At 27.4% G+C, this 27,293-nt stretch overlaps 3 protein-coding genes across 11 annotated transcripts in view; 1 reads left to right on the forward strand and 2 right to left on the reverse strand.

Moving 5' to 3' along the window:
* Positions 1-1,567: 1,567 nt before the first annotated feature.
* On the reverse strand, positions 1,568-6,756 carry LOC112692725. Of its 3 annotated transcripts, XM_025567488.1 has the most exons (4): positions 6,577-6,756; positions 3,196-3,273; positions 2,369-2,567; positions 1,568-1,851 (listed from the first exon to the last, which is right to left on the reverse strand). In XM_025567488.1, exons 3-4 carry the CDS (start codon positions 2,547-2,549, stop codon positions 1,583-1,585), a joined length of 450 nt encoding a protein of 149 aa, XP_025423273.1. In that variant the 5' UTR covers positions 2,550-2,567; positions 3,196-3,273; positions 6,577-6,756; the 3' UTR covers positions 1,568-1,582. The 3 variants fall into 3 exon arrangements, with proteins under 3 accessions (XP_025423273.1, XP_025423274.1, XP_025423272.1); XM_025567489.1 differs by lacking the exon at positions 3,196-3,273 and having other exon boundaries at positions 2,369-2,505; XM_025567487.1 differs by lacking the exon at positions 3,196-3,273.
* A 6,170-nt stretch (positions 6,757-12,926) lies between these two features.
* On the forward strand, positions 12,927-17,371 carry LOC112692728 (SAP30-binding protein). Of its 5 annotated transcripts, none has more exons than XM_025567496.1 (4): positions 12,927-13,086; positions 15,044-15,209; positions 16,374-16,988; positions 17,051-17,371. In XM_025567496.1, the coding sequence occupies exons 3-4, from the start codon at positions 16,392-16,394 to the stop codon at positions 17,231-17,233; spliced, it is 780 nt and encodes a 259-aa protein (XP_025423281.1). In that variant the 5' UTR covers positions 12,927-13,086; positions 15,044-15,209; positions 16,374-16,391; the 3' UTR covers positions 17,234-17,371. The 5 variants fall into 5 exon arrangements, with proteins under 5 accessions (XP_025423281.1, XP_025423278.1, XP_025423280.1 ...); XM_025567493.1 differs by having other exon boundaries at positions 15,044-15,205; XM_025567495.1 differs by having other exon boundaries at positions 15,077-15,205.
* Positions 17,372-17,739: 368 nt separating this feature from the next.
* Positions 17,740-27,293, reverse strand: part of LOC112692729 (photoreceptor-specific nuclear receptor) — a 33,101-nt gene continuing 23,547 nt past the window's right edge. For 2 of the 3 annotated variants that reach the window (XM_025567499.1, XM_025567501.1), the window contains 4 exons: positions 22,846-23,015; positions 21,664-21,902; positions 18,757-19,000; positions 17,740-18,121 (listed from right to left, as the gene is read on the reverse strand). In XM_025567499.1, the coding sequence (XP_025423284.1) occupies positions 17,883-18,121; positions 18,757-19,000; positions 21,664-21,902; positions 22,846-23,015 (892 nt within the window). In that variant the 3' untranslated portion in view covers positions 17,740-17,882. The remainder of the gene's footprint in view (positions 18,122-18,756; positions 19,001-21,663; positions 21,903-22,845; positions 23,016-27,293) is intronic. The other variant, XM_025567500.1, reaches the window with a different exon arrangement.

A 27,293-nucleotide genomic window follows, 5' to 3' on the forward strand; every position in this document is an offset into this window, starting at 1 on the left:
TAATAAAGTTATTAGTTATTAATCAGACTAATCAGAACTTGCATACAATATAAAAATTGAAGATGTAATTGATACATTCAAAAACCTTACTCTAGTAGACAGAAGGATGGAGTTGTAAATAGTATAATAATATGTAAATAAGGATTTCTTAGATATAAATTGTGTAAGTTTAAATAGTATTTATTTTTATATTTGCATATTAACCCGCCATTTCCAAATCCGGTTTGGATCTTCTGTCTCGAGAATTGAAAACATTTTCGCTGGTGTCCCTCAGGGTGGAATCCTCTCACCCATTTTATTCAATATTTACACATCAAACCAGCCTGTCTCTCAAAATACTATAGTAACCGATTACGCGGATGACAAAGCTATAATCTCAATCGACAAAAACCCCCAAATTGCATCTTCGAACCTTCAAATTCATCTGAATTTATTGTCAGAATGGTACACGAAATGGCGAATTAAACCAAATCAAAATAAGTCAGTACATACAACATTCACTTTATGTCACTCCTTCTGTCCAAACGTCTCTTTAAATAATGTTCCGATTCCAAAGTCTAACACAGTTAGATACCTAGGACTCAATTTAGATAAACGTCTTACTTGGAATGCCCACATCCGTATCAAAAGACTTGCCTTAAATGCCCGATTCCGCAATCTACGTCCCTTGCTTACAAATAATAAACACTCTAAACTAAAAGTTCTTATGCATAAAACACTATTAAAACCAATGTGGACCTACGGTCTACAATTGTGGGGTACTGCTAAAGTATCTAATACTAACAAAATCCAACAGTTCCAGAATATTGCTCTTAGAAAAATTACAAATGCTCCACCTTTTGTGTCCAATTATACCTTACATAAAGACCTCACAATGAAAACTGTAACAGAAGAAGCTATAGATTTCTACAAACACTTTCATAATCGCCTATAAACCAACCAAAATCCATTGATAAAGAGCCTCTACACTCAAACCATACCGGGAAACCACCGGCGTCGTTTAAAAAGGAACGGGTGCCGTGACTTGTTATAAATAAAAAAAAAAAAAAAAAACGAAGTTCTAGACTCTAGACAGCGTTATTCCCAGCCAAGGGTCACCAATGGGTGATTTATTAATTCAAAATAATCATGTTACTATTATAATATCATATATTCTTATTGTGCTATGTTGTATAGATTGTGTATTTCAAATTGTAAAATAAAAAAATAAAAAAATATTTACATATTGAATTAAAGAAATAATTTATAAAATTTAAAATATTTAATTATACTAGTAGTCTTTAGTGCAAGAATCTTTGTTTCAATTTTTTTAAAGAGCTCCCCCTGCGGACAAAGTCTGCGTACGCCTATGAATATAATACATAGTATCGTACTTACAGTAATATCACAAATTACATTAATATAAACTATAGATAAAAGTATGTAAGTATAAAAGCATCAACAAACATATTTATAGATATTTTTTATTAGAAATAAATGTACAATTTTATTAATATTAAAAGCTAAGTATAATTTAATAAAATGTTTAATGCAAAGGCAATATTAAAATATAATACATTTATATTTTATATTTATAATACAATTATACTTCAATTTGACGAATACGATCATCATGATTACTTTTCAAGATATTAGTAATTATTTCAAGAAAATGTAATCGAACTGAAGATTGATTAAATATTTCTAAAAGCTCTGCCAAATGTATATTCCGATTTAACAATTTTTTAATTCCTTCCCATAACAATGTACACATATTTTGAATAAGGGAAAAATTTAATTGTTGTATAACTTGCTTTAAAATTACGATCGCATATCCAATGTATGTACTAATTTGACCTGCTATTATTCCTCCTAAATATAGAACCAATCATAATGTATAATTAATAATAATATATTTAAGTTATAATAACAATATATGTTGTTAGTTAGATTTTTTTTTTTTTGAGTTACAAAATATTTTATATCAAAGAAATGCATTAATTAGTACAAATAAACATACACACAATTTGAATATAAAATTGGGAGTTACAAAAAAAAAGCTTTAAAAATATTTCTATGGAAATTAATAAAATATTGAACAGCCTAAAATTAAATTCCTCTGTAACTAATTTTGCATTGAATACAATCTTAGTATTTTGTAGTGCTTTACTGTAAACTTACCCTAAATTATAGTTAAATATTTATTTTGTAATTATTTACATTAGAATTTTATGTCATAAATAAAATTAAAAATTAGTCACCATTTAAGAAGTGTTGATATAAAAATGTTATTTTGTTGAAAATTAGTAACAAATATAAAAATAATTTCAATCATGCTGTCAAAAGTTTTTATTTGCTTATTAAATATATTAAATATTTAAGTACTTACCAATAATTATTCCTACTTGACCATAAGTTATTCCTCCAACAAAAGTACATGTACCAACAAAAATACCCTGAATTAAACCTGAGTACCATTGAAAATTCACATCATCGTACATCCTAAACAAAATTTCCACCACACCGCTGAAAATGGCATTTGCAGTAGGAGATGAAATAATATCCCACATAATGACTTTTTATTTATACTACAAAATAACATAAGATATAATACATGTTGAAAAACTATAATATAACAGTATTAAATTATTTTCAGCAAAAAAATTTAAGTACCTAGGTAGGCATTTATGTCATAACTCATGTCATTAACAATCTATTAACTAACAGTAACTATTGTACACTTGTAAAAAAAGTATTACAAAATATAGTTTATAATTTATTAAAGAAAATAAATTAAAATAGTATGTACACAAGTGGACTGTAAAAATGTGGAGGTCTTATTAATTTATAAGTAAAACCCATAAAGAGAAAAAAAATAAAATGCTAAAAGTATTAAAAAAAATGTATTTTTCAAATAATCAACTATGACACTATAACTGCTAAGTGTTTTATGTAAAAATCATTCAAGATTTGTATACACTTTTTAAAATAAACAATTATTCTGTAGCTTATTATTTAAATTAGAGAATTTATTATTCGACAGTTACATTTCACAGAAAACTTTAATGTGTAATATTGAAGAGGATACAGTTTACTGAAAACGTCATGTACTTGTTAAAAACCGTAAAAAAATAAATATAAATTCAAGTATATTAGCTGGCAAGTGAAGATAATTAGAGCTAACTTTAAATTGTATATTCACTGGCAGATACATACAATGTAGTCATAGTCAATTGTCATGAAAGTAGTGGGATGACATTCCACTAATTTTTTTCTTCAAGATTATTCATGTCTCTAGAAAAATTATAATATTAACTTCGTATTTCATAATATCCAAAATATCTAGGGTAATAGATTTACCAATATAGACATATATTTTTAAAGAGATATAAAAAACAGATCAGATTATTTACAAAAAAAATTGTTCACTTTATTTCTTTCTTTATTTTTCCATAATTAGTTTCGATTTTATTTTTCATATTTAATCGCAATTTTATTAACATTTTATATATCTAATTATGAAGAATTTTTAATTTAAAACTGAAAAATTTTAAACATATAATAATACTATAGGGTAGATTAAGTTATTTATTTATTTATTTTTATCTATACCTATCTATATATACATATATGTATTTTCATACAAAAATAATATAAATCCAGCTTTAGCTTTGTTTAAAATGTTAATATTACAGCTAAAATAAATAAATTTTAACCGCTTTTATCTCTAAATGTTTTAAATTTTTATATTTTAAATTGCTTATTGTTTATTATTGTAAACAATGTAATTATGTCTACCAATTTTTTTAACTGTCTCATATAATACTGTTTGCAAGTAATTTTCTTTAACGAGTTGGGTTTAATAACGTCGAACAAAAAATTAATGATTTAGATCAGGGTGGTCCAACCATTTGTGGTTTGCGCGCCAATTTACACTTTCTTAAACACACCGGGGGCCACCAGAAGAAAAAAAAATTATATTTTGTCTATTTATATTTTATTTTATAATTTTATATTATGCGCACATTATTATATTACAGATTAAGTTACTTAAAATTAAAATAAATTAGAATTTAGAATTAGTTAATTAATAAATGTGATGATTAATATTGTTTTCATTAGCCAAGTTAGGTTACCTGAATAGGTTTAGTTTAGAGAAATATTTAATGCTCGCGATTGTGAATAGAATTCACGCCGTCCATCGCGTCTTATCACGGGAACTCTCGTATCCCCACGTTTTATAGCATAAACGCCATAAACTATAAATATAAAAATGTACAATTTATACGGTCATATCACGATTTTGTTAAAATATTATTGTGACTTTAATTTTTAATTAATAAAATAAATAATTAGTTTAACTGTGGGGGGACCAAAAAAAAAAAAAAAGGCATCAAAGGCCATGGATTGGCCCACCCTGATTTAGATACTGACAGAAGTGCAAACTATTTAGAATTATTTAGGGGGAGAGAGTGAAATAAAAATATTAAATACCTACCTATGAAAAAAAGGGTCACTGTGTTCGCATAATATAAATCACGTAATATAAGTGTACTGATATATGCTTATTGTTATGTATGAAAATTGATCATCGAGAATCGATTAATTTCTCACCTACCTATCAAATTAAGATTGGTAATTTATCCCTAGCTCCCTTAAGTCTAGGCTTTTGGATTCTGTTACATCTAATAGTAAGATTGAAGTTTTAAATGTTCATAATCGAGATTAAGGTATAATTTGTACATAATTGAAATCATATTCATAACGCATGAAGTAGTCTGTTATCAAGGGCGCAGCTAGAAGGCTGCATACGAATTGCATCCCAAATTACGAAAATGTACATCGTGGTATCCGAGTTGAGTCCGTGATTTTCTCGTGAAATGTTCGAGTGGCGTCCCGGTTAACAATTGATTAATTGGTTAATAATATACGTATTTTCCTTCCCACTTTTACAGACTGTGGACTGTCATTTATACAAATGGTATGGTTAAAGAAGTGTACTTTTAAATTTTTATATATTTTAGATATTCTAAAAATATTTACATAAAATTGTATTGTTAAAAAAACTAAAAAAAAAACGTTGTTATTAGATAAGAGGGATCATTTGAATATTTAGAATATAATTAAAAAAATATATTCAGTAAAAATAAAAATTTAAAAAGTTATAAGTATTTTAAATATTGGGTCATATATAATTTAAAATGTTGTTAAAAATTAATATATTTATTAGCTATGGACAGGGGGAATTTCCCCTGTCCCTTCTCACACCTCTTGGATAAGTAATATCAGAGATATTATTTAGATTATTTTTAAGTATTAATTTGAACATGATTAAAATGTTGTCAAAACCAGATTATTATTAAATATTAAACTTCAACATTCTAATAATTTATCAATTTTGTAATTAGAAAAAAAATAATGTTTATGCAAAAATGTTTTAAAAAAATATTCTACCCAAATATGAAGAAAAAAAATGGTGTTGTCATTAAATTTTTTTTAATGACAACACCATTTTTTTTCTTAAGTAAGTTATATTACGAACGCACAAATTTGAATTTTGTCTAGATTTGTGTATTTTGGTACTTACTCCTTTCCATTCCCCACGTACCCCATTTCAATACAAAATAATCCAAATGAAATATTTAGTGGTACTTCTTAGTTTGAACGGACTAAATATATATAGTGATATATTTTTATAAATAAAAAATAAAACCATTGTAAAAATACTTAATATAATAGTCAAACATTTTCATGGTTGATACTATTTTAAAAAATATGCTAGGAAAAATATAAAACGTGTATGAAAATAAATTGGTAATAACTTCTACCAATATGTAGACCAAACAAATATTTTTTATATTTCTCCCAATCGAATAATGATCAGTACAAATCTATCAATAAGACAACAAATGGTAAGAAAATGTGGCCTGAAAATAACTGTTTGACCGGTAAGAATTTTTAAGCCACTCTACCCCCGACACTATTTTGGATTATATGATATTTTTAAAAATGTTTCTTTGTAAACATACATTAAATACATGGAATAGGTACATTACAATTTACCAGTACAACTGCAAAATCAGATTTGAGTTTTACTTGCATTGAACTATATAATCAAAACATACTCCCATTCTACATGGTCCTTTAATGTCACCGCGACAATAGGTTACCAAGTATAAAGTTATCGAAAATAATGGAAAAATAAATAAAGCAGGAAAATTCAAACATCTGGTGTAGTACCTACATATGTTATAGAACTACAAACGTACAAAAATACCAAGACTATAGATACAACTGTAAAAGATTATTTTTTTATTAAAGTGTAAACTGTACTTGTATAAAGCCGCGTCCATATTAGTAAAAATTTACGTTGTGCATTGTAGTTCGGCGCAAATTTGTTCCTGCGGCACAAAATATGTGCGTGTGTGGACGTGTTCGTTGCATAAGAGCGTACACAAATATTTTCGGCGCATTCCACGCACACGATCCGTAGACCATGGTTTTTTTGCTCCTCAACATAAATTTGCGCCGAATACGACGCACGACGTAAATTTTTACTAGTGTAGACGCAGCTTAATAAGGGTAGAAAGTACTTACGGGATTTCGTTCTGAAGGCGGTTGATCTAAGGAGCGTTCTGAGAATACAGTTTTTTTTTAAATATTTTTCCAAAAAGTTCGGAAACAACTTGCTCTCGATTTGTTAGATTAATTAATTCATATTCCTTCCACGATATGCTTGATCAGAATAGAAACTAATTAAAAATTACTCGGGCTTCATGGTTCTATAGCATTAATAATTATAAATTTAATTCGTAACCTATTATATATTTGCAGCCGTGATATTGAAGTTCAAGTTGTTAACCTATGCAATCTATTCTGTAATATATATGTGTATAATTTCATCATATAAATACAAATAAATCTACTTCAATCGTAGACCCATGAAATATAATAAAGCCTGAACTATGTACTAAAATTATATATTTGAATATCAAATATTCCGTAGTGTCAACAATAATTATGACATCATGTAATTTGTGCTAGAATATTCAATAGTTAAATTTTCTTTTACTATCTATTTATTCTTATTACTAGGGCCCGGATTTCAATGCAAAATGCATCTTTTTTTGGATGACCATAGACAATGATTTCCAAGTATATAATTTGTTACATGTAACAGACATTTTAAAGGTAAATTTTTTATTTTGCATTTTTTCAGGCTTTTTGCATTTTTCAATGTTTTCTCATTTTAAGAGCATTTTAAGTATTTTTCAGTAATTTTATTTATTTTAATATATATTTGTACAATAATTCAAAATATTATGTAGTATTTTTACATACCTATTTCAAATTTCAAATGTATTTTTTTTTTTTTTAATTTACTATTGTCGGGGACATTAGAGTAAAATTTCAAATGTGAAGAAAAGTTCTTTAAAAGCTTCTTCTAGAGTTTTGAAGTTTAAATTTATGGGCCCAACTATTTCTTTATCAACTCAACCAATATTGATACATTGAAAACTTGGATACACATCTTGGATACTGCTGTGAATATTTTCAATTTATTAAAACAGTAATCAATGGATTTGAAGAAAACAATGCCATAGCAATTAATAAACCGAAACATTTAATGGCAGTCAAAGAAATGTAATCAAATGTAATATTTATAAAAGCCAATCTTAGAAATATACCCAATTAGTAACTTCTAAATTTATAATTTTACCTAAGACTATTGGTGTCGTGAATGATGCCAAAACTTATATTTAAAATAATACAAGTAATTATGAAAAATCAATAAAGAAAAAATTGAAGAATATAATAGAAAATAATTGTGGTTATACTCAGGGTTTTTAAACAGAACGTAAAAAAACAGTTAAAGAACATTATTGTTGTTCCTAAACTAAAATATAATAGAACGAAACCAACAGTGGCGGCTCGTGTGTATGTGCCCAAGTGCACGTGCACTACCTACCTAAACCCAAGAAAAATTGAAAACGTACATCATAATAACACAACTAAGTACCTGTAATGTAATAAGGATTATTTTCAAAATGTAAAAATATAAACTCAGAATATTATGAAAATAATTATATTATAATATTATATTTAATAGTTGGATTGGGTTATTTCGACTGATAAACGGCCGTCCGGCTGTCCGCGACGGAACGGTATCGGCGTGTACTATTATAGTAGTGCAGTTGTGCACATTTGTACCGTGTAAAAATTAAAGCAAGTCGATACACGCAGCCCGCGTTCTAATAAAATTGGTGTGCACATTTGTTTGTGTGCACATAATCAATTAAATTGTTTTCAGCGAATTATTTTCGACGTCGCCGCGTCGTTGTGCGTCGGCATCGGCATTATTATGTTATTATAGTTTATTTTTACTCTCATTAATTTGTTATACTCCGATTATCAGCTGATCATATTAGCTAGTTGATCATTATTGGAAATTCAAAACATTAATCGTGACAATCGTGTTTCTGACGACCGTCATTAACGTTATTCGTGTATTTGTTTTCAATTTTTAAAATTAACTCAGTACAGCAAATACTATAATATAATTTTTCATCAATCTCGTAGGAGAAAAAGATGGAGATAAAAAATACAGGTAGGCCTACTCCAGATTTAAATATTAAACAAATAACTAAATGTAAAACGAGAGATTATGTAAGACAATTTAAAAATTATATATATAAAACCCATGACTGGAGTTGTGGTTGTTGTATTGTTTTCCCTGTCTACTTTTTGGTCAAAAATCTAATGATGCCGTTTGGGTAAAGAATGGAATAAACGATTTAATTCATTTAAATTCTAAAATCAAAACACACGAAAAATCAGTGACACACATAAATTCTGAATTTAAAACTATTAGGAAAACAAGACATAAGACAACAACTTTCTAGTGCGTATCGGTTGAATATCAAACAATACAATGAAAAAATAAGTCATAATCGTTATATATTGAATAAAATCATAAATTGTATTAAGTTTTGTAGAGCATTTGAGCTTGCACTCCGAGGTCACGATGAAAAATCAAATTCAGAAAATCCCGGCGTATTTCGAGGTCTTATAAACTTTAGTTCAGAGTTAAATTCGGTACTAAAATGTCATATTGAGAACTCTTCGGTATTTAAAAGTTTATCCAAATCAATCCAAAATGATTTACTAGAATGTTGTTTAGCTGTATGTTAACAAAGAATTAAAAATGAAATAAAACAAGCAGAATATATTTCTGTAATTGCTGACGAAACAACTGACGTATCTGCTCAGTTTCAATTGTCAATAATATTTAGATATTTATTATCGGATGGAAACTAGTAGAAAGGTTTTGGGGATTTTTCAATCCTACTGGACACGATGCGAATCGTTGTTTGAATGCATAATATTCAATTTGGAAAAAGTCCTAGTCACCAGATATGTTGATTTGTCAGAGTTACGACGGCGCAAAGGTGATGAGTGGACGTCTCAATGGTGTACAAAAAATAATAAACAATAGCTATAAAAATGCACATTTCATACATTGCTATGCTCATCAGCTTAATTTAATTTTAATTCAAGCAACTTTACAAAATCGTAAGATAAGAATTTTTTTTTCAAACTCAACTGATATAACCGATTTTTTTTCCAACAGTCCACAGCGGGTTACGGTTTTAGATAAAATTTTTAAACACAGAGTTCCTCGATTATCTAATACTAGATAGAATTTTAAAAGTCAAATAGTAAATACTGTGTATGAGAATCTAGAGTCGTTAATTGAATGTATGAAAGAAATTGAATCAAAATTTAATCAAACCATAGCAATTAATCAAGCTGGAGCTTTGCATCGGATGTTAATTGATGATAGATTTATATTTTGGTTAAGAGTGTTTCATTCTTTAATGCCCCATGTTGATATTCTATATAATCAACTACAAAAACAAACTATGGATCCAGTAGAACTCTCAAAAGCAATTTTTCGTTTCGAAGAAAATATATTAAAAGAAAGACAGAATATTGAAAACATCTTTGAAACCTCTCAAAATCATCTAACGAAAAAACGAAGACATGATGATACTATTGAAACAAGAAAAATCTCTGCAAAAGAAGTATGTGACATTTTTATTGTCAACGTTAAAGAACGGTTTGATTATAAAAATCACTTAAATGCTTCGCACCTATTTTTATCTACCAAATTTCCCATGTACGAAAATAACTTTCCAAGTGACCATTTTAATAAAACTATTGAAGCATATCTTTTTTTTTTATGTTACTAAACTTAAAACTGAACTACAACTGTTCTACAAAAGAACCGATTTCCGTGATATTAATTCATCAGTTCATTTATTGAAATTTATAATTGAAAACAATTTAACACTAATATTTTCTGAAAGCTAAAAACTCTTAAAAATAATTTCAACTATTCCAATGACTACAGCTGAAGCCGAAAGATCGTTTCTACATTAAAACGTATTAAAACATTTTTGAGAAATTCAATGACAGAAGATCGACTTACAGCACTAGCAATGTTATCGATCGAAAAACGGATGATCAATAACATTCCAAACTTCAACAAAGAAGTAATCAACAGATTTGCAGAAAAAAAGAGAGGAGAATCGATTTAACATATAAACATGCACCTGAAATATAATAATTTGTATCTACTTTATCATAGTATTTTTACTTGAAAATGTATTATTATTATTATACTTGTAAAAATAGGTATAAGCAAAAGAAAAAGTAATTGGTAAATAACTAAAATTTGAAAACAATTATTTAATACAATTTATAATATATGTATACATATATATATATTATTTTGGTTATTTTTTTTTTTTTTTTGGATGTGCACTACTTCATTAAAAACCCACGAGCCGCCACTGGAAACCAATTATTTAATTTAGTTTATTGGTCCTTCATATGTAATAACAATATAAACTATTAAGTTTACTGACCTTTTTCACGAAAAACGTTATAACTTATTAAGTTCTTTGAAAAATTAAACGAAGAACGTAATAAGGTAATAAGTTCTTCAAACTTTTAACACATAAAACAACACAAATTAAACCGTTTTTTGAACTTTTAAATAACGTTATGAATCAAAATTATCTTTTGACTATTTTGAATTTAAAATTATTTAAGAATAATTAGTACTTTAATATCAAAATCTTAAACTTGAATTACATTTAGTCTTATCTTTATTAATAACTAAGATAAGGATTACAAAATATCCCAATAGCATAATGTGACTTTGAAAGAACTAAAGAAGTTTCAGCCAAAATAAATCTAATAGCCGATCAGACGATCATTTATTTTTGACAATATAAGATAAGCCGATAGGTACCTATAGCTATAATAATGTATATATAATATCAAAAACGTCCAGAGAACGTAAAACAAAAATGTAAAAGTGGCCTAGTGTAACGCGGTGTATGGTTATAGTCACAAACGTGTTCTGGACTTCTGGCTGGTGGTCACTAGTTCCTGGATTGGCGACTACACAAATTTTAATGTCAAATCCCAGCTATTCAAACACGTTCAAGAAATAGAAACGTTTTTCAAGAACGTAAAACTTTAAAGCATTCGAGAACATATGATTATAAAACGTTCTTCTGATAAAATTTTCAAAAACGTATTATTTCGAAACGTTCTTCTAATTTAATGTAAATTAACATATTATTTTGATATGTTCTTTTGATTAAATGTTCAAGAACGTATTATTTCAAAACGTTCTTCTAATTAAATTTACAAGAACGAATAACTTAACAACGTTTATTAGGTAAATAATTCAAGAACTATAAATTTTTTTTATGTTTTTTTGGCAAACATTTCAGAAAACAAACAATTTTAATGTTTTCTAGTAAAATGTACGATGAACCATTTAGTTTGTAACGTTACAATCTAAACCCGTTTGTTGAACATAGCTTGATTTAAAGTTTATCACAAATAAAGTTCAAAAACAAATTATGGAACTGAATCAAAAATTAACGGTTAAAGTAACCCTGGTTATACTATAATGAAAATAATTTAAAACATTTTAGAAGGCAAATAAACCCCTCTGACAAACATATCAGGAGAATTAACATCAGAAGATATTTGCTTCTTAAAATATGCTCCACAATCAAATACCATTGTTGCCAGTCTCAAGCAATATTTTAAATTTTCAGTTTTTTTTTTTTTTTTGTAAAATTAAAAATAATTTTTAATTTTATTATTCAATTACTGTCTAATAAAAGAATATATTTAAAAAAAAAATAATATATTTGTCATTTTTAAGAAAATTTTCATGGTAAATTGCCTTTTTTTAAGGGCATTTTTAACTGTTTTTTAGTGCATTTTTGTATGATTTTGAATGCATTTAAATCTGAACCGAATTTTATTAAACATTAATGTATAAAAAAATGTCCAATTAATGACAAAAATTAACACGGAAAATGGATTAAAATTAATTATTTTTCCATATAGAAAAGATCTATCATTAAAAACACAGCACCCGTCTTCTCGGTCACTGATCAGTGATGCCACGAAGGAATACAAAAAGTAAAGAACGTTTTTTATCCTAAAAATAATAAACCCATGAATTAGATTAACTTGAATTACTAGCATTAAAACGCACAACCGTTTTAAACAATAACTTAATTAAAAATGAGGTAGGAATAAATATATTTGATCATGTAGGATAGATTAGATTCTGTTATTTACATTCCATAAAAGGTGAACAAAATTACACATTTTAAAATGTCAAAATTAAATTTTAGTAAGTTAAAACAAAGAATTCGTAAGAGCGGGGTTCAAAATCAGAATGGTAAATTATGGTTTTGGTTTTGATTTTGATCACCGATTTGTGATTTTATTGGTTACTATTGCAGTATTTTATTTAAGTGGAACCAGTGTTGCCTTGCACCCGGTAATCGTTACACACAACTATGCCGAAGGCGATGGTGATACCACAATATCATCTTTATCACATATTAATTTATTTATTATGAACACAGACTTCTATACTAAGTATAGAAGTGTAGTATTGAAGTCTGTGATTATGAACTACAACAACAAAATTCAACAACTACAACAACATTGATTATTGAACCACAAATTATAATAATAAATACATTCCAGATTTTTGAGCAGGTAAATATATTATGAATATTTGCATTGGTTCTAATTACATTGTATTCCCTGCTATTCTAATGGTATTGATGTCAATTTTTGTTCATGGCTATTTTTAAACCGTTTACTTTGAGTTCCATATAAATTTATTTCAATGTTATGCTTATATATTCATTTCATCAATACATATTGTTAAAATTATATTTTTGTTATTTGTCAAAATGAAAATGTTGATATTTTTATTATATTTTATATGGTATCGTACAATGGCATAATTAAGAATTTGGTTTTGGGGGGGGGGGATTATAGGTTTTAGCAAAATCTGTATACCTCATACAGTAACCCCCACCCTACCCCACCAGAACAAAATTTTTAATAATTTAAATTTTAATAATAATAATAATAATAGTAGTAATCGTAATAATTAAAGACCGGATTTATATTCTCTAAAAAACCTTCAAGTATTCTTATTATATTCTCTTAAAAATCTTAAAAATATGTAAAAATATTCAAGATTGTTCAAAAATAATCAGCAAACATCAATATATGGTTTAATATGTATTTTTAAAAATTTTTTTTGTTTTTACAACATTCTTGTAATCATGAGGTATATACGTAGTTGCATATTATAATAGAATACTCTTGTACTTCAGTAAGAATAGTAATATAGTAAAAATATTACAGTATAATCTATAACAGGGGTCGCCAACGTTTTCAAACAAGTGAGCTACATTTGACATTTCAGTCCCTAGTGATTGACATCCAGGAAAATTTAGGTCTTTAATCTTTAAATCTAATATTTCCATTATCCAATTAATCTGATTATTTTACACGATTGACCAACAGTGGTCAAATTTAATTTTACAATGATCGATTGGCTGGCAATCCCTGGTCTATAGTATTAAAATTTAAAAACAGTATTCCTTTGGTATACCTATTTTAATTAAATGTTGTATTAACACTATTGTCATAATATTAAAAAATAACAAATAATCATATATATATTAAAATATAATAAAACAAAAAAAAAATCGGTTAACAAAAAGTAATTCTTAAATAATAATAATTTAATACAAGATATAAAATAACAATATATGTATATATATGTATAAAAAAAAAAACAATATTTCTTTGGTGCATACAGTGGTAAATATTTACTTTCTGAAGAATAAAAAATAAACTTGAAATACTGTTTAAATTTTATTATATGAATGAACAATAATATATTTTACATATTATCTGTACTCATGTTAGTTCTACTATCGCTTAAAATTTGTTTATAGAGACTAAATGAACATTCAACATTAACAGATATTAGAGGAGCAAACTTCATGTCAACAACTACATTAGGTGTAAAATATTCTGGGAGATCTTCATTGTTTCCACGTAAAATGTTCCCAACTTTTACTAACATTTGGTAACCTTAATTTTTTAACATAATTGAGACACTTTATTATTTTTATTATGTTACCCGTTTCACCAAGTATATTGGTTAGTTTGCAGATAACAGTTTGTACAATCTCCAACTATGAAACAAAACTCAAATATTCTAAAACATGTTAAATGGGCTAAATATTCTCTTACCTATGATATATTCTCAAATATGCAAAAAAACTTTTTTCTATAAACTTAGAATTGAATGAATCGTCCACATTTTTTACTCTCATACAACTGCATAAACTAAGTAATGATGTGTAAAAAACATATAAATCCGGTCTTTAGTAATAATAATAATAATAATAATGACAATAATCATTTTATCACAATATAATAAAAAAAAAAAAAATTTCATAAAAAAGTTTTGGTGGGGGATCCATCCCCCTAATCCCCCCTAATTACGCCCCTGGTGTCGTAAAATTTATCATAATACTTTAGTGATTCATTAAAACTCAAAACAAAATTTGACTTATCTAATTTTAGAATTCATAAAAAAAAATGTATTATTATTTTATTATAATTTTTTTTTGTATTTATGTAGATATTCTATCATGTGCATAATATATATGAGTAGTTTTCAGTGTTTAATATAATAACGACTACTCTTGTTGGCCATATATCTTACATGATTGTTTATACATACAGTGGCATCCAACCATATTGCTAGATGTAGCAGCCGCTACCTACACCTAGAAAATAAGAGGTGGGTGGGTATTATAATATGTAAGTTAAAATAATAAACTTGATATTTATCAATTGTTATTATTGTTTATATTAATAATGATAATATTGTAATAAAATTATAAAAAAAAAAGTAAAATTAGTAAATGGTTAAAACTCTTAAATTAATATATTGTATTATTATTCATGTTTCATTTATTTTTTTTCATATTATTATTCATATTAATTCCATATTATTATTTATATAATAACTATACTATTAACAAATAAGAAAACAAAAAAATACTGTTTAAATTTTGATTTTTTGGGGGTGGATGGGTGTAATAATATCTTGCTACACAAAGCTCATTGTTAATGTGTTATCAGACATAAAATTCCACTATTATTAAATCTCATAATTTAGAATTTCATTGTACTGAAAGTATTGCGTGAACATATTATTAATATACATCCAAGGTGATAAATTTATATAGCAAAGATATATAATTCAATTTAATTATTAGTACATATTATTAGAAACAGTTCTTATCTATCTATATTTTCATTATAATATAATTACAACTTATTTAAATAAGAAATATTAATGTATTATAAAATAATATTTTCAATTTAATAATAATATTTACTTTGGAAATAACCTGAGTTTTATGAAAAAGACATTGAAACATACCTATATTATGCGTATTGACATTTGAATGTTTTTAATTTCATTTAGGTGTAGAATATAAATTTGATTAACTATTCATCTTGGGTTTGTATGCTCACAATTATAAGATAATTTATAAATATAATAAACTTTTGTATATTTCTTTTGTATTTTTAGCATTTCTAATTTGTTATATAATGTTAGTCAATAGTAAATTATAGTGTTATTACATTCTGGGATTACTTATTCTTTTTTTAAATATATTTATTAAACTGTTAGGTCAGTTCATTAGGTAATAAATTAACTATACAAATATTCATGTATGAACATTTTTAAATAAAATTGCTATTTATTTTTATTTTTATTGCTTATAATGTCGCCTACCATATTTTAATACTTTAACTTAATCAATTTAAATTTGAACATAAAATTAATTAATTTATGAACCAAATTATAAAAATCTTTTTATCACAATTATTTGTCTTGTACAATATTATACATATAAATTCAATGATTACATTTTCAATTATATTTTTTTATATAGAATTAATTAAACAATAAAATGTCTGCCCTTGCATCATTGACCGCAAACTATACAGACTCTGAAGATGAAGGAGCTACACCAAGCCAACGTAGTGAACGTAGACATAGTGAAGAAATACCTACTTTAAATGAATCGCAGCAAGAACAAATACCCAGTCCACAGTTACAAATACCAAATTCAGCTCCAGCAGTAACAAACCCAGAAGACGACAAAAAGACTAATAATTTAGTATCGTATTTTGAAGATCATGATATTGTGATGTCAGATGAGGAAATAGATAGACGTTCAGATATAGATGAAGAAGACATATTACCACCTGAACCTCATGGTAAATGCTCTAAAGAATTGCAGGATAAAATTGCAAGATTGCACGAAAAAATGGAAAAAGATGGCATGGACTTGAATTTTTCAATACAAAATAGAAAAAATTTCCGGAACCCAAGCATATATGAAAAACTATTACAATTTTGTAACATTAATGAACTGGGCACAAATTATCCCCCCCATTTATATGATCCTCTCAGATGGGGTAAGGAATCATTTTATGAAGAACTTGGACGCTTGCAAAAAGAAGATATGGAAAAGAGACAAAAAGAAAGGAAAGAAAAAACCAAAGTAAGTTGTTGTTGTAAAATTATTATTTAAATGGCTTAATATTTTTACTATTACAATTCTAGGTCGAGGTTGTTTCTGGTACTAAAAAAACATCAGTTAGTGTTCCAAATGCTTCAAATAATTCCCACAAACAAGATGACAAAAAAAGTAAATGGGACCTTACAACATCAGTAACAGGTACCAAAGGAACAGTCATCTCAGCTTTTGGTTCATTACCAAAAAAACAAAAATTGGATATTCATTAAGATGGTTAATATGATTGTAAATAATAAATAAACAAATTTCATGTGAATTTTATTTTTCAAAATTATTTTGATTAAACATTGACTAGTTTTAACTGATAGTAATAAGTTTTGTAATAAAAAACTTTGTGTTTGGGAGTATATAATATTATGATTTTTATACAGATAGTCTATAACATTGCACAATGTTACTACTTATGATATACATGTTCAACTGTTTAACTACAAAATATTAATTTTATTGTTACCAATAAAAGCAATCTTTATATTATGTATAGTAATAATATTATTAAAATTTCATAATATATTACTTTAAAAAAAAAATATATATATTTATATAGAAAAGTAAAATAAGTAGTGTAAATATGATACATCGATAATTGTATACAGCAAAATATTGTATACTTGTATAATTGTAATCAGTAGTAGCAGTAATAACAATAACAACAACAAAGCCTATAATATAAAATGTACTGCTATAGAAATTCTATACATATACATATATATATATAAATTATTTGAAATCATAAGTGATGTAATAAAATAGTTGAAACAGAGCGATTAAGATAATATTATGAATATTTACACATCTAAACAATAAACCACGTTCATCAAAAAATACTACAGAATCATTTCTATACCCCTGTTAACATTAATTTTTATACATATCGCACAAGACTTTTTCCATTGGTATGTTGCCAATGGTCCTCTGGAAAAATATAGCTTCGATCCGGGATGCGGGAACGTTTTTCAATAGGGGTAACATCAATAGAAGTCGACCAAATCGTACAGGTTGTCCGGGATGTTGATTTCTGGTATGTTGGCCTAGCATAACGTGTGCTTGATCCTGTAAATTTTCCACTTGTATCGGGTCTTTTAATCCTCGCGTATCTGAAATGATCATATAATTATAAAAATATTGTGACTGCTAGTCCACGCTTTTATACGGATCATTTATTAACTGTGAATTATAATTTAATTTCAATCACTTACAACGATAATGATTAATAAATAATAATTTAGCGAAGAAATAGAGATTAATAATATGACTAACACCATAATAGGTGCTAACCTCTTGCTGGTGATTAGAACTAAGATTCACTGTCAATTTTATTGAACTTGTCGTTAATTATTTATAGTTCTAATTAGATAAACTCTGACTAAAACTAATAAGAAAAAGAAAATTTCCGAAAAATATTAATAGGACTTATCTTTTGCCAAATCAACGTTCCTTGATCGAACATGTTAAAATTATTATCTTTAATTTTTTTTCTTCTGATCACTTTAAAATCAGTGTATCCCCCCCCCCCCCCACTCGACACCCTCATCATGTCTAGTGCGTACATAGCTGTAAAAAAGTTAAATATGATATTCAGACCTAAAGTCCGAATCGAGTTCTACCGAAACCGGGAATATCTCCTAATACGTCCTGAATTCCCCATGGTCGTTTATCCGTTTACCCTTTAACTTCTTTGCGAGCGATTTTTTTTTTAATATTTACAGGGGAAAATAACATCAATTGTTACCGGCTCTAAACAATACGATAGCCTTCATGCACGCGAACTCGGCAGGGTCAACGCTAATGGTCCGGAATCTTCGTAAGGTTTCGTTCAACACGCGTATGTCGGCTGCCACTTGACTTGCTTTGCCGTTTGGTATGGCCGCCACGTGATCCGAAGGGTTGAACAGCGGATTGTTTTCTAGCGGTAAACACCACTGCACCGCGTTCAACAAGAACAGTTCTGACCAACATTCTTCTAAGAGTATCACCTAAAATATAAATAAACATAAATTATAAAATCAATGGTTATAGTGAAGTGTGAATTTGTATAACAATAATATTACATATAAGTACCTATTGTATACACACGTCGACACGCAATAAATTATCTCAGTCATGTTGACAGTAAATAAATATGAAGTAACACATTTTAATTTTAAACTCGTTACGAGTGAATGTTAAATATATTGAAAACCTCATTATGAGCTACTTTTTCTGATATAATACATGACAGCCCACTTATTTTATAAATAATATCTTGCCAAAATGATTCAACCAAATGTACAATTGTCTATAAGCCATACATTATATATATATATATATATATATTACTATTATAATACTAAAAATCGATAATGAAGATTTATTGATTTATTTAGTTAAGATTAATTATCAAGATTTTTTAAGTAAACGAAGAAAAACATAAATAATTTCACCAGAAATAGCGAACAATTAAAAAATTTTTTTAAGACAGAATAAGTACGTAGAAAATCAAATACAACTTTAACAACAAAAAATAAAAAATATATGTAAACTAATAAAAAGCACAAGATCCATTTGCATGTTGTTTTGACGTTTTTAATGCATTTTTTTAATTTATAAAGATATTTTTGACTTATTTCTTGCAGTATGACTAAAAGAAATTGACTTATTGAAGTAAAAATTGTACTACCTACGTAATATGAATCATTTTCATTTTAAACTATATAACATTAAACAATCTGGTTTTAAATTAGACAAGGCTTAAATTTTCAGTTTATAAAAACTTGTTAGCAGACAACCGTCGATCATTTAAATATCAAAATATTAAAGAAGCTCTTATTGAACAGTGTAATAAAAATTTAATTTATGAAATCAAATTTTTACTTGTTATCTTTTCTTTATATTTATAAAATCATAAATTTTAAACGTAGATACACAATTTTAAAATGTTAAATGAATATATAAATAATAATAATAAATTTAATGTTAACTTTATTTTTGCATTTTTTTAAAGGGCATCTTTTTAATTTCTTGGAGCGTTTTTAGAGTTTTTAGCTCATAAATGCATTTTTTGAAAGGGCTTAATTTAAATTCGAGCCCTGCTCATCAAAATCGGGCAACATGATATCAAAGGAATTTGTTCCGTGTTGATGGCATCCGTGTTTTCCATTCTAAATGGAAAACATCGCTCAGTGTGGACGGTATTGTTAACAATATCACGAATTGAAATCAACCTGTTCCCTGTGTGCACGATTTATACATATGTATTTGTATTATTTTTTAAAGTTTTGTATTATGCTGTGACTAAAAGACCTCGTAATATAACTAATAGAAATGCTGATAGCTGCTCTTGCTTCGTGGGACGTACAGACTAAAGAAAATTGCGATAGGAACCTGGAGTTTGATGAAACGATCAAAATAGCAGCGTACTTCAAAACAAATGTGGATAAAATATCAAGGAAAATGAAACCCTTAAAAACAAAGTTTAGCCAGGAACGGCAAAAAAATTGGAGAGAAAAGTAGAACTAATTGATGTAGATTGTGGACACGCAACTATTGGTTTGAACGCGCTACACAGTTGACAGCACGTATCTAGATACAAGCATTGCTCGACTTGTGGGAGGACGAAGGGGACGGAGTGCCCCAACTAATTTTCAGAAATTTTAGCATCCTCTCGCTAATATTAAGTTATAATTATAACCTTTAACAACTTTTGGGGACGATTTTTTTTCTTAAAGCAACAGAATTCCCCTTCTTTAATATTGTCGAATCAAGCACGGGATACAAATATCTCTATCCTACAAATTTGTTGCCAACATCTGACAACATGTTGTTAATTTATTGTTGTCCTGTCTATACATAAATTTAATCATGTAACTGTATAGGTTCAATTTAGAATGTAAAATACAGATACAAACAACACTCAATAAATTTCTTTTATATCATACAGCCCTACGTTGATGAGTATTACCGGTTATTGAAATACTAGTTGAAAACATCATTAACAACATGTTGCCAACAAAATGTTGCTTCATCTGTACGTATCTTAAAACAACTGAAATTTGTATTTTGCATGTTTGGAAGTTCCATACAACCATATCCATTTATATTATATTATTGTAATACACAATATGGTAACGTTATTCTAATAAATAAGATAGATACCATATTCATAAGCTTTCTCCCTTCCTACCATTTTATCCAGAACATTTTTTAACATAAAAAATACATGGTACTACTGTTCCCAGTGATAACTGTATGCGCTACCCAGGGATGGGCGATCGTGCCACTGACCAACATATTATTATAACGACCGTCATGACAGGAGTTAACTTTCCCTCTATGTACCTCTGGTAGACAAGTTGGTTGAAGTGTCACCCAGTGAAAATTTCTTAAAATATGCTCTGACTCTATTCGACTACTCGATAAATCGACAGATTATTTTTTAGAGTACTACCCCATTTATTGTATTTTAATAATAATAAATATCTAAATATTCTCAATTTTTAATCGTGTACATTAAGGTGCCGTCTAAATTGTTGTCACTCATCTCAAAGAACACATTTTTTTCTTCTTATAAAATAGTTATTTCATTAATATTATTTGAAATTCGTTATTTTAGTTTCGTATACGACGATACTAAGCCTACCACAGGGTTAAACAATCTCACCTGATCTCTGAATGGAAGAGACGCGAACGACGGTAAATTTTTAGCCCACTTAACGGCCATGAACAGCAAACGAGCGGACGTCTCGTAAACGTTCTCGTGTAGTCCCGGATAGAACGAAGGATGATGATCGTACATCGAATGGTGCTGAGTTAGCGGTATAGGAACAGTCAGTGGCGACGATGACGCTCTTTTGTTGTCCGACGTATCCGGTTCCTCGTTGGTCACGTCTATACTGTCGTCTGTAAAAAATATTTAATAATAAATATTCTTAATAATACGTTTGGATGTTTTTTTGTTTTGTCCGCTTATCATTTACGATTCGGTTATAATTATTCTAAATTATAAGGGGCATGAGTATATATCATATCGTCTTTATAAACAACTTTGTACGATATTATTATCTAGTCACTTATCATTATATATTATATATTACCATTATATATATCATGAAGTTAATGTTTTTTATATTTTTAAAATTTTGGATTTTCTCATGAAATGAACTAGCTTATTATGTGAAAAGAGAGATTGACGATTTTTAAGAGTGTGGAGAATAGCTAAGTTGTTGATGGAGAGGCATTCAAAAGTGCAGATTTGATAAATAAGAAATACTTGATAAATATACTGTAACCAATTAAATGCCGGTTCAGTAGAACAATTTAAATAGTAAGTAGGAGTCGGTCAACTAAAGTATTCTGAAACGAAATCATCTGAATGTCGTAAAACGCCGGCGATTTAAAATTAAGTTAAGACTTAGATCAGAGAATAATATATAATAATATATCAATATGGAAAAAGGTGATATTGTAAGTATCGTGACTTGTCAGTACTCGAACCTTTTTCTACATTTATAGTTGCTGAATCTACATCGTTCAATCGTGCAAGGTTACTTCCTTCAAAAACGGTAAACTATTTTTTATTCAAAATTAAAATATGTTTTTCGTAATCGATTTAACAGTATTACATATTAATTTATTACTTACAAACCATTTTGTAATCCAAAATGATAGTCGACTGTGCGTTTTGCACTGATTTAACAGTAAAACTTATTTTTATAAAAAGAACCATTTTGCATTCGTGTTTCGCACGAAGATAAGTATTTTTATTTTTCACGCCTGACGTGTCACGACTATTGACAGGGCAATATTGTGCCGATAAACTTCACTGTCAGTCCAGTGATCTTACCGTCGTCTTGGTCATCGTGATGAGACTCTTGTTTTGGCGACGAAGAGGCGGTTGGTGACGGTTCCGCTGGCCGTTGCTGTATGCTCGGTGGTGCCATGGGACCGTTCGGATGATACCTCAACGGAGATAATGCTAATGCCACAGAAACCGGAGGTCTGTAAAGACATGGCCTGTTGAGAACGGTTTTTTTGTTATAGATTACTGTTTAACAATATAGTTAATATTCGATTGGAGAATATTAGTTATAATCTAAGCCACAGAGTTAATGGTAATAAGCTTAGAGCCCAGTAAATACGTTGTCAATAATAGATAAAATATATACAGGTAAATATGTTTTTAATTTTTTTATTTATAATTAATTATTTTTAATTTAAATGTGCTTACTGTATAATGTACATCTTATAATAAGCACGAATACATTTTATATTTTAAAATAACACTTTAAATGGGTAATATGCACTGTAATTGTTTATTGCATGTATATTAAATACATAAAAATTATTTACTTTATTTGAATCAGCTGTACACAATTACAATATGTTTATGGGTATGACTATCCTACTTAGTAATAAATATATTTACATACGATACAGTATTCAAACAAAATTTTTAGCTTATATTGGTTACGTTTAATTTGCATAGTACGAGGTATATCCAGAAAGTAAGTTCCGTTTTCTATTTTTATCGCGTTTACGATGTTATCTTAATTACGGTCATATCAGATTATTTCATTTACTCATTTAGAACATTTTAAAACCATTCCGTGACTAGTTAGTGTACGTATGTCACGTGGCGAGTGTTTTAAAATGGATAAACTAATAGAAAATGCCGCCACATGTGAGTTACGATCTGTGATTCGTTTTTTAAATGCAAAGAATATCAAACCAGTTGATATTCATCGTCAAATTGGTGAAGTTTATGGAGAAAATGCGATGAGTGATTCAATGGTAAGGAGATGGGTGTGACTTTTCAATGAAGGCCGTACAAATGTTCACGATGAAGAACAAACTGGGCGACCATCTTTGATTAGTGATGTTTTGGTGCAAGAAGTTGAAAAAAAATTCATGAAAACAGAAGGTTCACATGAATTTTACACATGAAAACATTTATGGGTGGCCAGAACTTCAACGAAGATGATGAGGTGAAAAAGGCTATTAGCGCATGGTTACAATCACAGGCGTCATCTTTCTATGATGAAGGGATACAAAAACTAGTACCTCGATATGATAAGTGCTTAAATAATGGTGGTAACTATGTTGAAAAATAGAGTAATACATGTATTTTATATTCAAATAAAATTTATAATAAAATTTATACATTTACATGTTTTTATTGCCTAACGGAACTTACTTTCTGGACACGCCTCGTATATTTTTACACGTCTTATTATTTATCACATATTTTATTACCAATGAAAAATTATTTATAAAATAATAATAAAAAAAAAAAATTCTAGACATTTACTAAGTACTGAGTAGAATAGTATAAAATTATTACGTATATGGGGCTACATTTAACAATAAACTTACAATTTATTTATTTAGGTTTATAATTGAATGGACATCGTGATTATACGTGGACTGTCTGTCGCTAGTTTTTGTTTCAGTTAAAAAAATTATTTCTTACATTATTTTGGTATTTTATTTTCTTTAATCATACTCCAAAGTTTTGTAGGGAAAACCACAACTAAGTTGAATCTCGTAATTTCAGTGTTTTATTTGGGGGCTCCGGACTATCTAGTTTATTTCATTACAATTAATCCGTACATAATCAATTTATTCATTAAACGTAGATACTAATTTTCTATATTTTTATAAATGATTCAATAAAATTAATTGATGATTAAAAATTAATCTATTAATAATAAATTAAATATTTGGATGAAATAAAATTTAAAATAGCTATAGATACTTATAAGTATTTTACGTATTACTAGTCAGTAATTTCAACACTAAATAGGTTATATCATGTTCATGAAATGTCGTTATAATATATTTTATTAATTAAACAATAATGTATAATATGAATTAATTATCAATCAAAGTAAATCCCATTTGTGATTATATATACCACTGCGTTTATCTTTTGGGCTTTGTGGGTGTATATACATAATAAATAAATATACATATATAAATGTAATAACATACAAAATCTGCACATCAAATTAACATTAGTCAAATGACATCGTCCCCTACGTGAATTATTTTAGGGCTATCGCCCACAAGTGCCTTTGACGGTTAATCCCTAAGTTCTGGTGGAGAATGACGTTGGAAAAGGCATGAAAAAAACCCATATGGCCGTTATAACGGGAATCGGTTAGGGACCAACATCATTTAATTTGTAATTCGGTGGTGGGATTAAATCGTTTCATTGTACAACTAATCCCAAATAAATTGATATCTATTCTTAGACTTGTATATTTTATTGATATTACATCGTATACATTTCTAAAGTATATTACGCCCACCGGCAACGATATTTATAGTATGTTAGAGCAGTATACAATGTATTATATTCTTTTGAAATTTTTTTAACTTTTTACTTTTAACGCAATCTTTAATACAAGTAAAAAATATAGCTATATGGTGTTATAAAATAACTATAACTATACAATAAATATTTTGTCTTTTTCGCATACATTAACCAAATTATTTTTAATTAACAAATAATAGTTATATTAATACCTATATTGTTCTATATAAATATATTATCGAATATTTAAATTATTTTTAATATATGTAACCTACGTATAATAATAAAAAGTATGTATAAAAAATACTATCTGTTTATAAAATATATGATTAAGTTTATTTTATAAGTTCAAAATATCGGTTTTTAGTAAAAAAGGTAAATTTAAATACACATACTCATATATATTATTCATAAGATTATATACCATATATATATAGAGTATTAGTCATGAAACTCAAATACCCATATGGTATATATTACAGTAGGAAAATGAAACTTTTTTCAATACATAATTTAGCATATCATTAAAGTCATTGTACATTTTACAATTTATTATATGTTGTTCGTAGAAGTAACATTTATTTTATGTTAAATTTTGAATGTTGCTTTTTAAAACTAAGTAACACATAGGTTTTTTTTTACTATCGAGATTTTTCTATTAATATAAATGACTATTTCTACATTGTAAATATATTCTAATTATATCTATTAGTAAATTATATAAATATAAACTAGATACTAATTAATGAAACTAACATGAAACTTGTGAAAATGAATGGTGCAAATTTCGAATGAGTTCCGTTTCGAACAAGTTTTAATAGTATTAAGGAATGTGAAAATATAATAATGTAAACAATTATATTTTTATGTAATGTAGTTAGCTACTAACGCTACTAATTATTTAATTTATATACGAGGTATATTTATACATATTATACGTAAATACGGGTTTGCATATAGAAGCTTCGAAATTTAAAAGGATCGCGTATACAAAGTTTAATTCGATTCAGAAATATTGCAACAAATATAACAATTTTCTAATTATCTTAACCAATCTGGGTATGACATGAAATTAAAATATTATTGAAGAAACAATGTCCAAATGCTGTCTTTTTAGTTATTTTAATAACGCAAAAGATATGGATTATAATAAAAGAAACTACATAAAATAGTATTTTCGTCAAATTTCATTTAAGTATACACAATTTCGGTATTTGCATTTGAAAGCTAGGGACAATGAGTTTATAATATATACTATTATGCATTTCTGAGATCAGAGACATTAAAACTAGTTATATTAATTTATACTTATGGGGATATGACAATCATTTAACATTTAATCAACAAGTTTTGATCCCTAGTAAGTATAATATTTTAAACGAATCGTTTAGGAGGACCCATACTAATTGTTCGTTGTCATTCCACATTTATAAATTTTGACTACAGCCTTTTGTATTATAAAACAAATAAAAACCAAAAATTATGAAAAAAAAAACAATTGTGAAACGACATGTTTAGCGTTTGTCTAATACTTTTGTTTTTGGCAAACAGCGTGTCCATCAGGGAGCGAAATATTTTCATGGTACCTAAATATAATTTGCATAACAAACAAGATTAAATAATATTTTTTCCTTATGGCATTTGTCATTAATATGGCAACCAGGTCGCACGTTATTTAGGAGCGGTTATATGATGTCCTGCATACATGCTTCTGAACAAACGTATATTGTGCGCAAAATACACTTGGGTAAACCTTCTGTCCAAATATTAAATTATATTTAAATATGCATATTTATGTCTAATTGTTCGTAGGGGAGCAAAAAAATTAAATGTGACAAAAGCATAGGCGGATTTGTCTGACTTTTGTGTATAAAAGAGAAAAAACATAAGGGTATAAAATATACCCAACCCTTCGAAATGAAGAATTAAAATGCGACTAAACACCTGAACCCTTTTTTTATAGATACGAAAACGGA

Source organism: Sipha flava, unplaced genomic scaffold (assembly GCF_003268045.1).
Source record: "Sipha flava isolate LNK unplaced genomic scaffold, YSA_version1 76_pilon_pilon, whole genome shotgun sequence".
Classification (NCBI taxonomy): Eukaryota; Metazoa; Arthropoda; class Insecta; order Hemiptera; family Aphididae; genus Sipha; species Sipha flava.

Excerpts from the sequence above, each read along its gene's own strand:
- LOC112692725 (XM_025567487.1), bottom strand. The coding sequence starts at position 2,549 with ATGTGGGATATTATTTCATCTCCTACTGCAAATGCCATTTTCAGCGGT. Across the intron at positions 1,852-2,368 it reads TCAAGTAGGAATAATTATTG|GAGGAATAATAGCAGGTCAA; the intron begins GTAAGTACTTAA and ends TTCTATATTTAG.
- LOC112692728 (XM_025567496.1), top strand. The coding sequence starts at position 16,392 with ATGTCTGCCCTTGCATCATTGACCGCAAACTATACAGACTCTGAAGAT. Across the intron at positions 16,989-17,050 it reads AAAGGAAAGAAAAAACCAAA|GTCGAGGTTGTTTCTGGTAC; the intron begins GTAAGTTGTTGT and ends TTACAATTCTAG.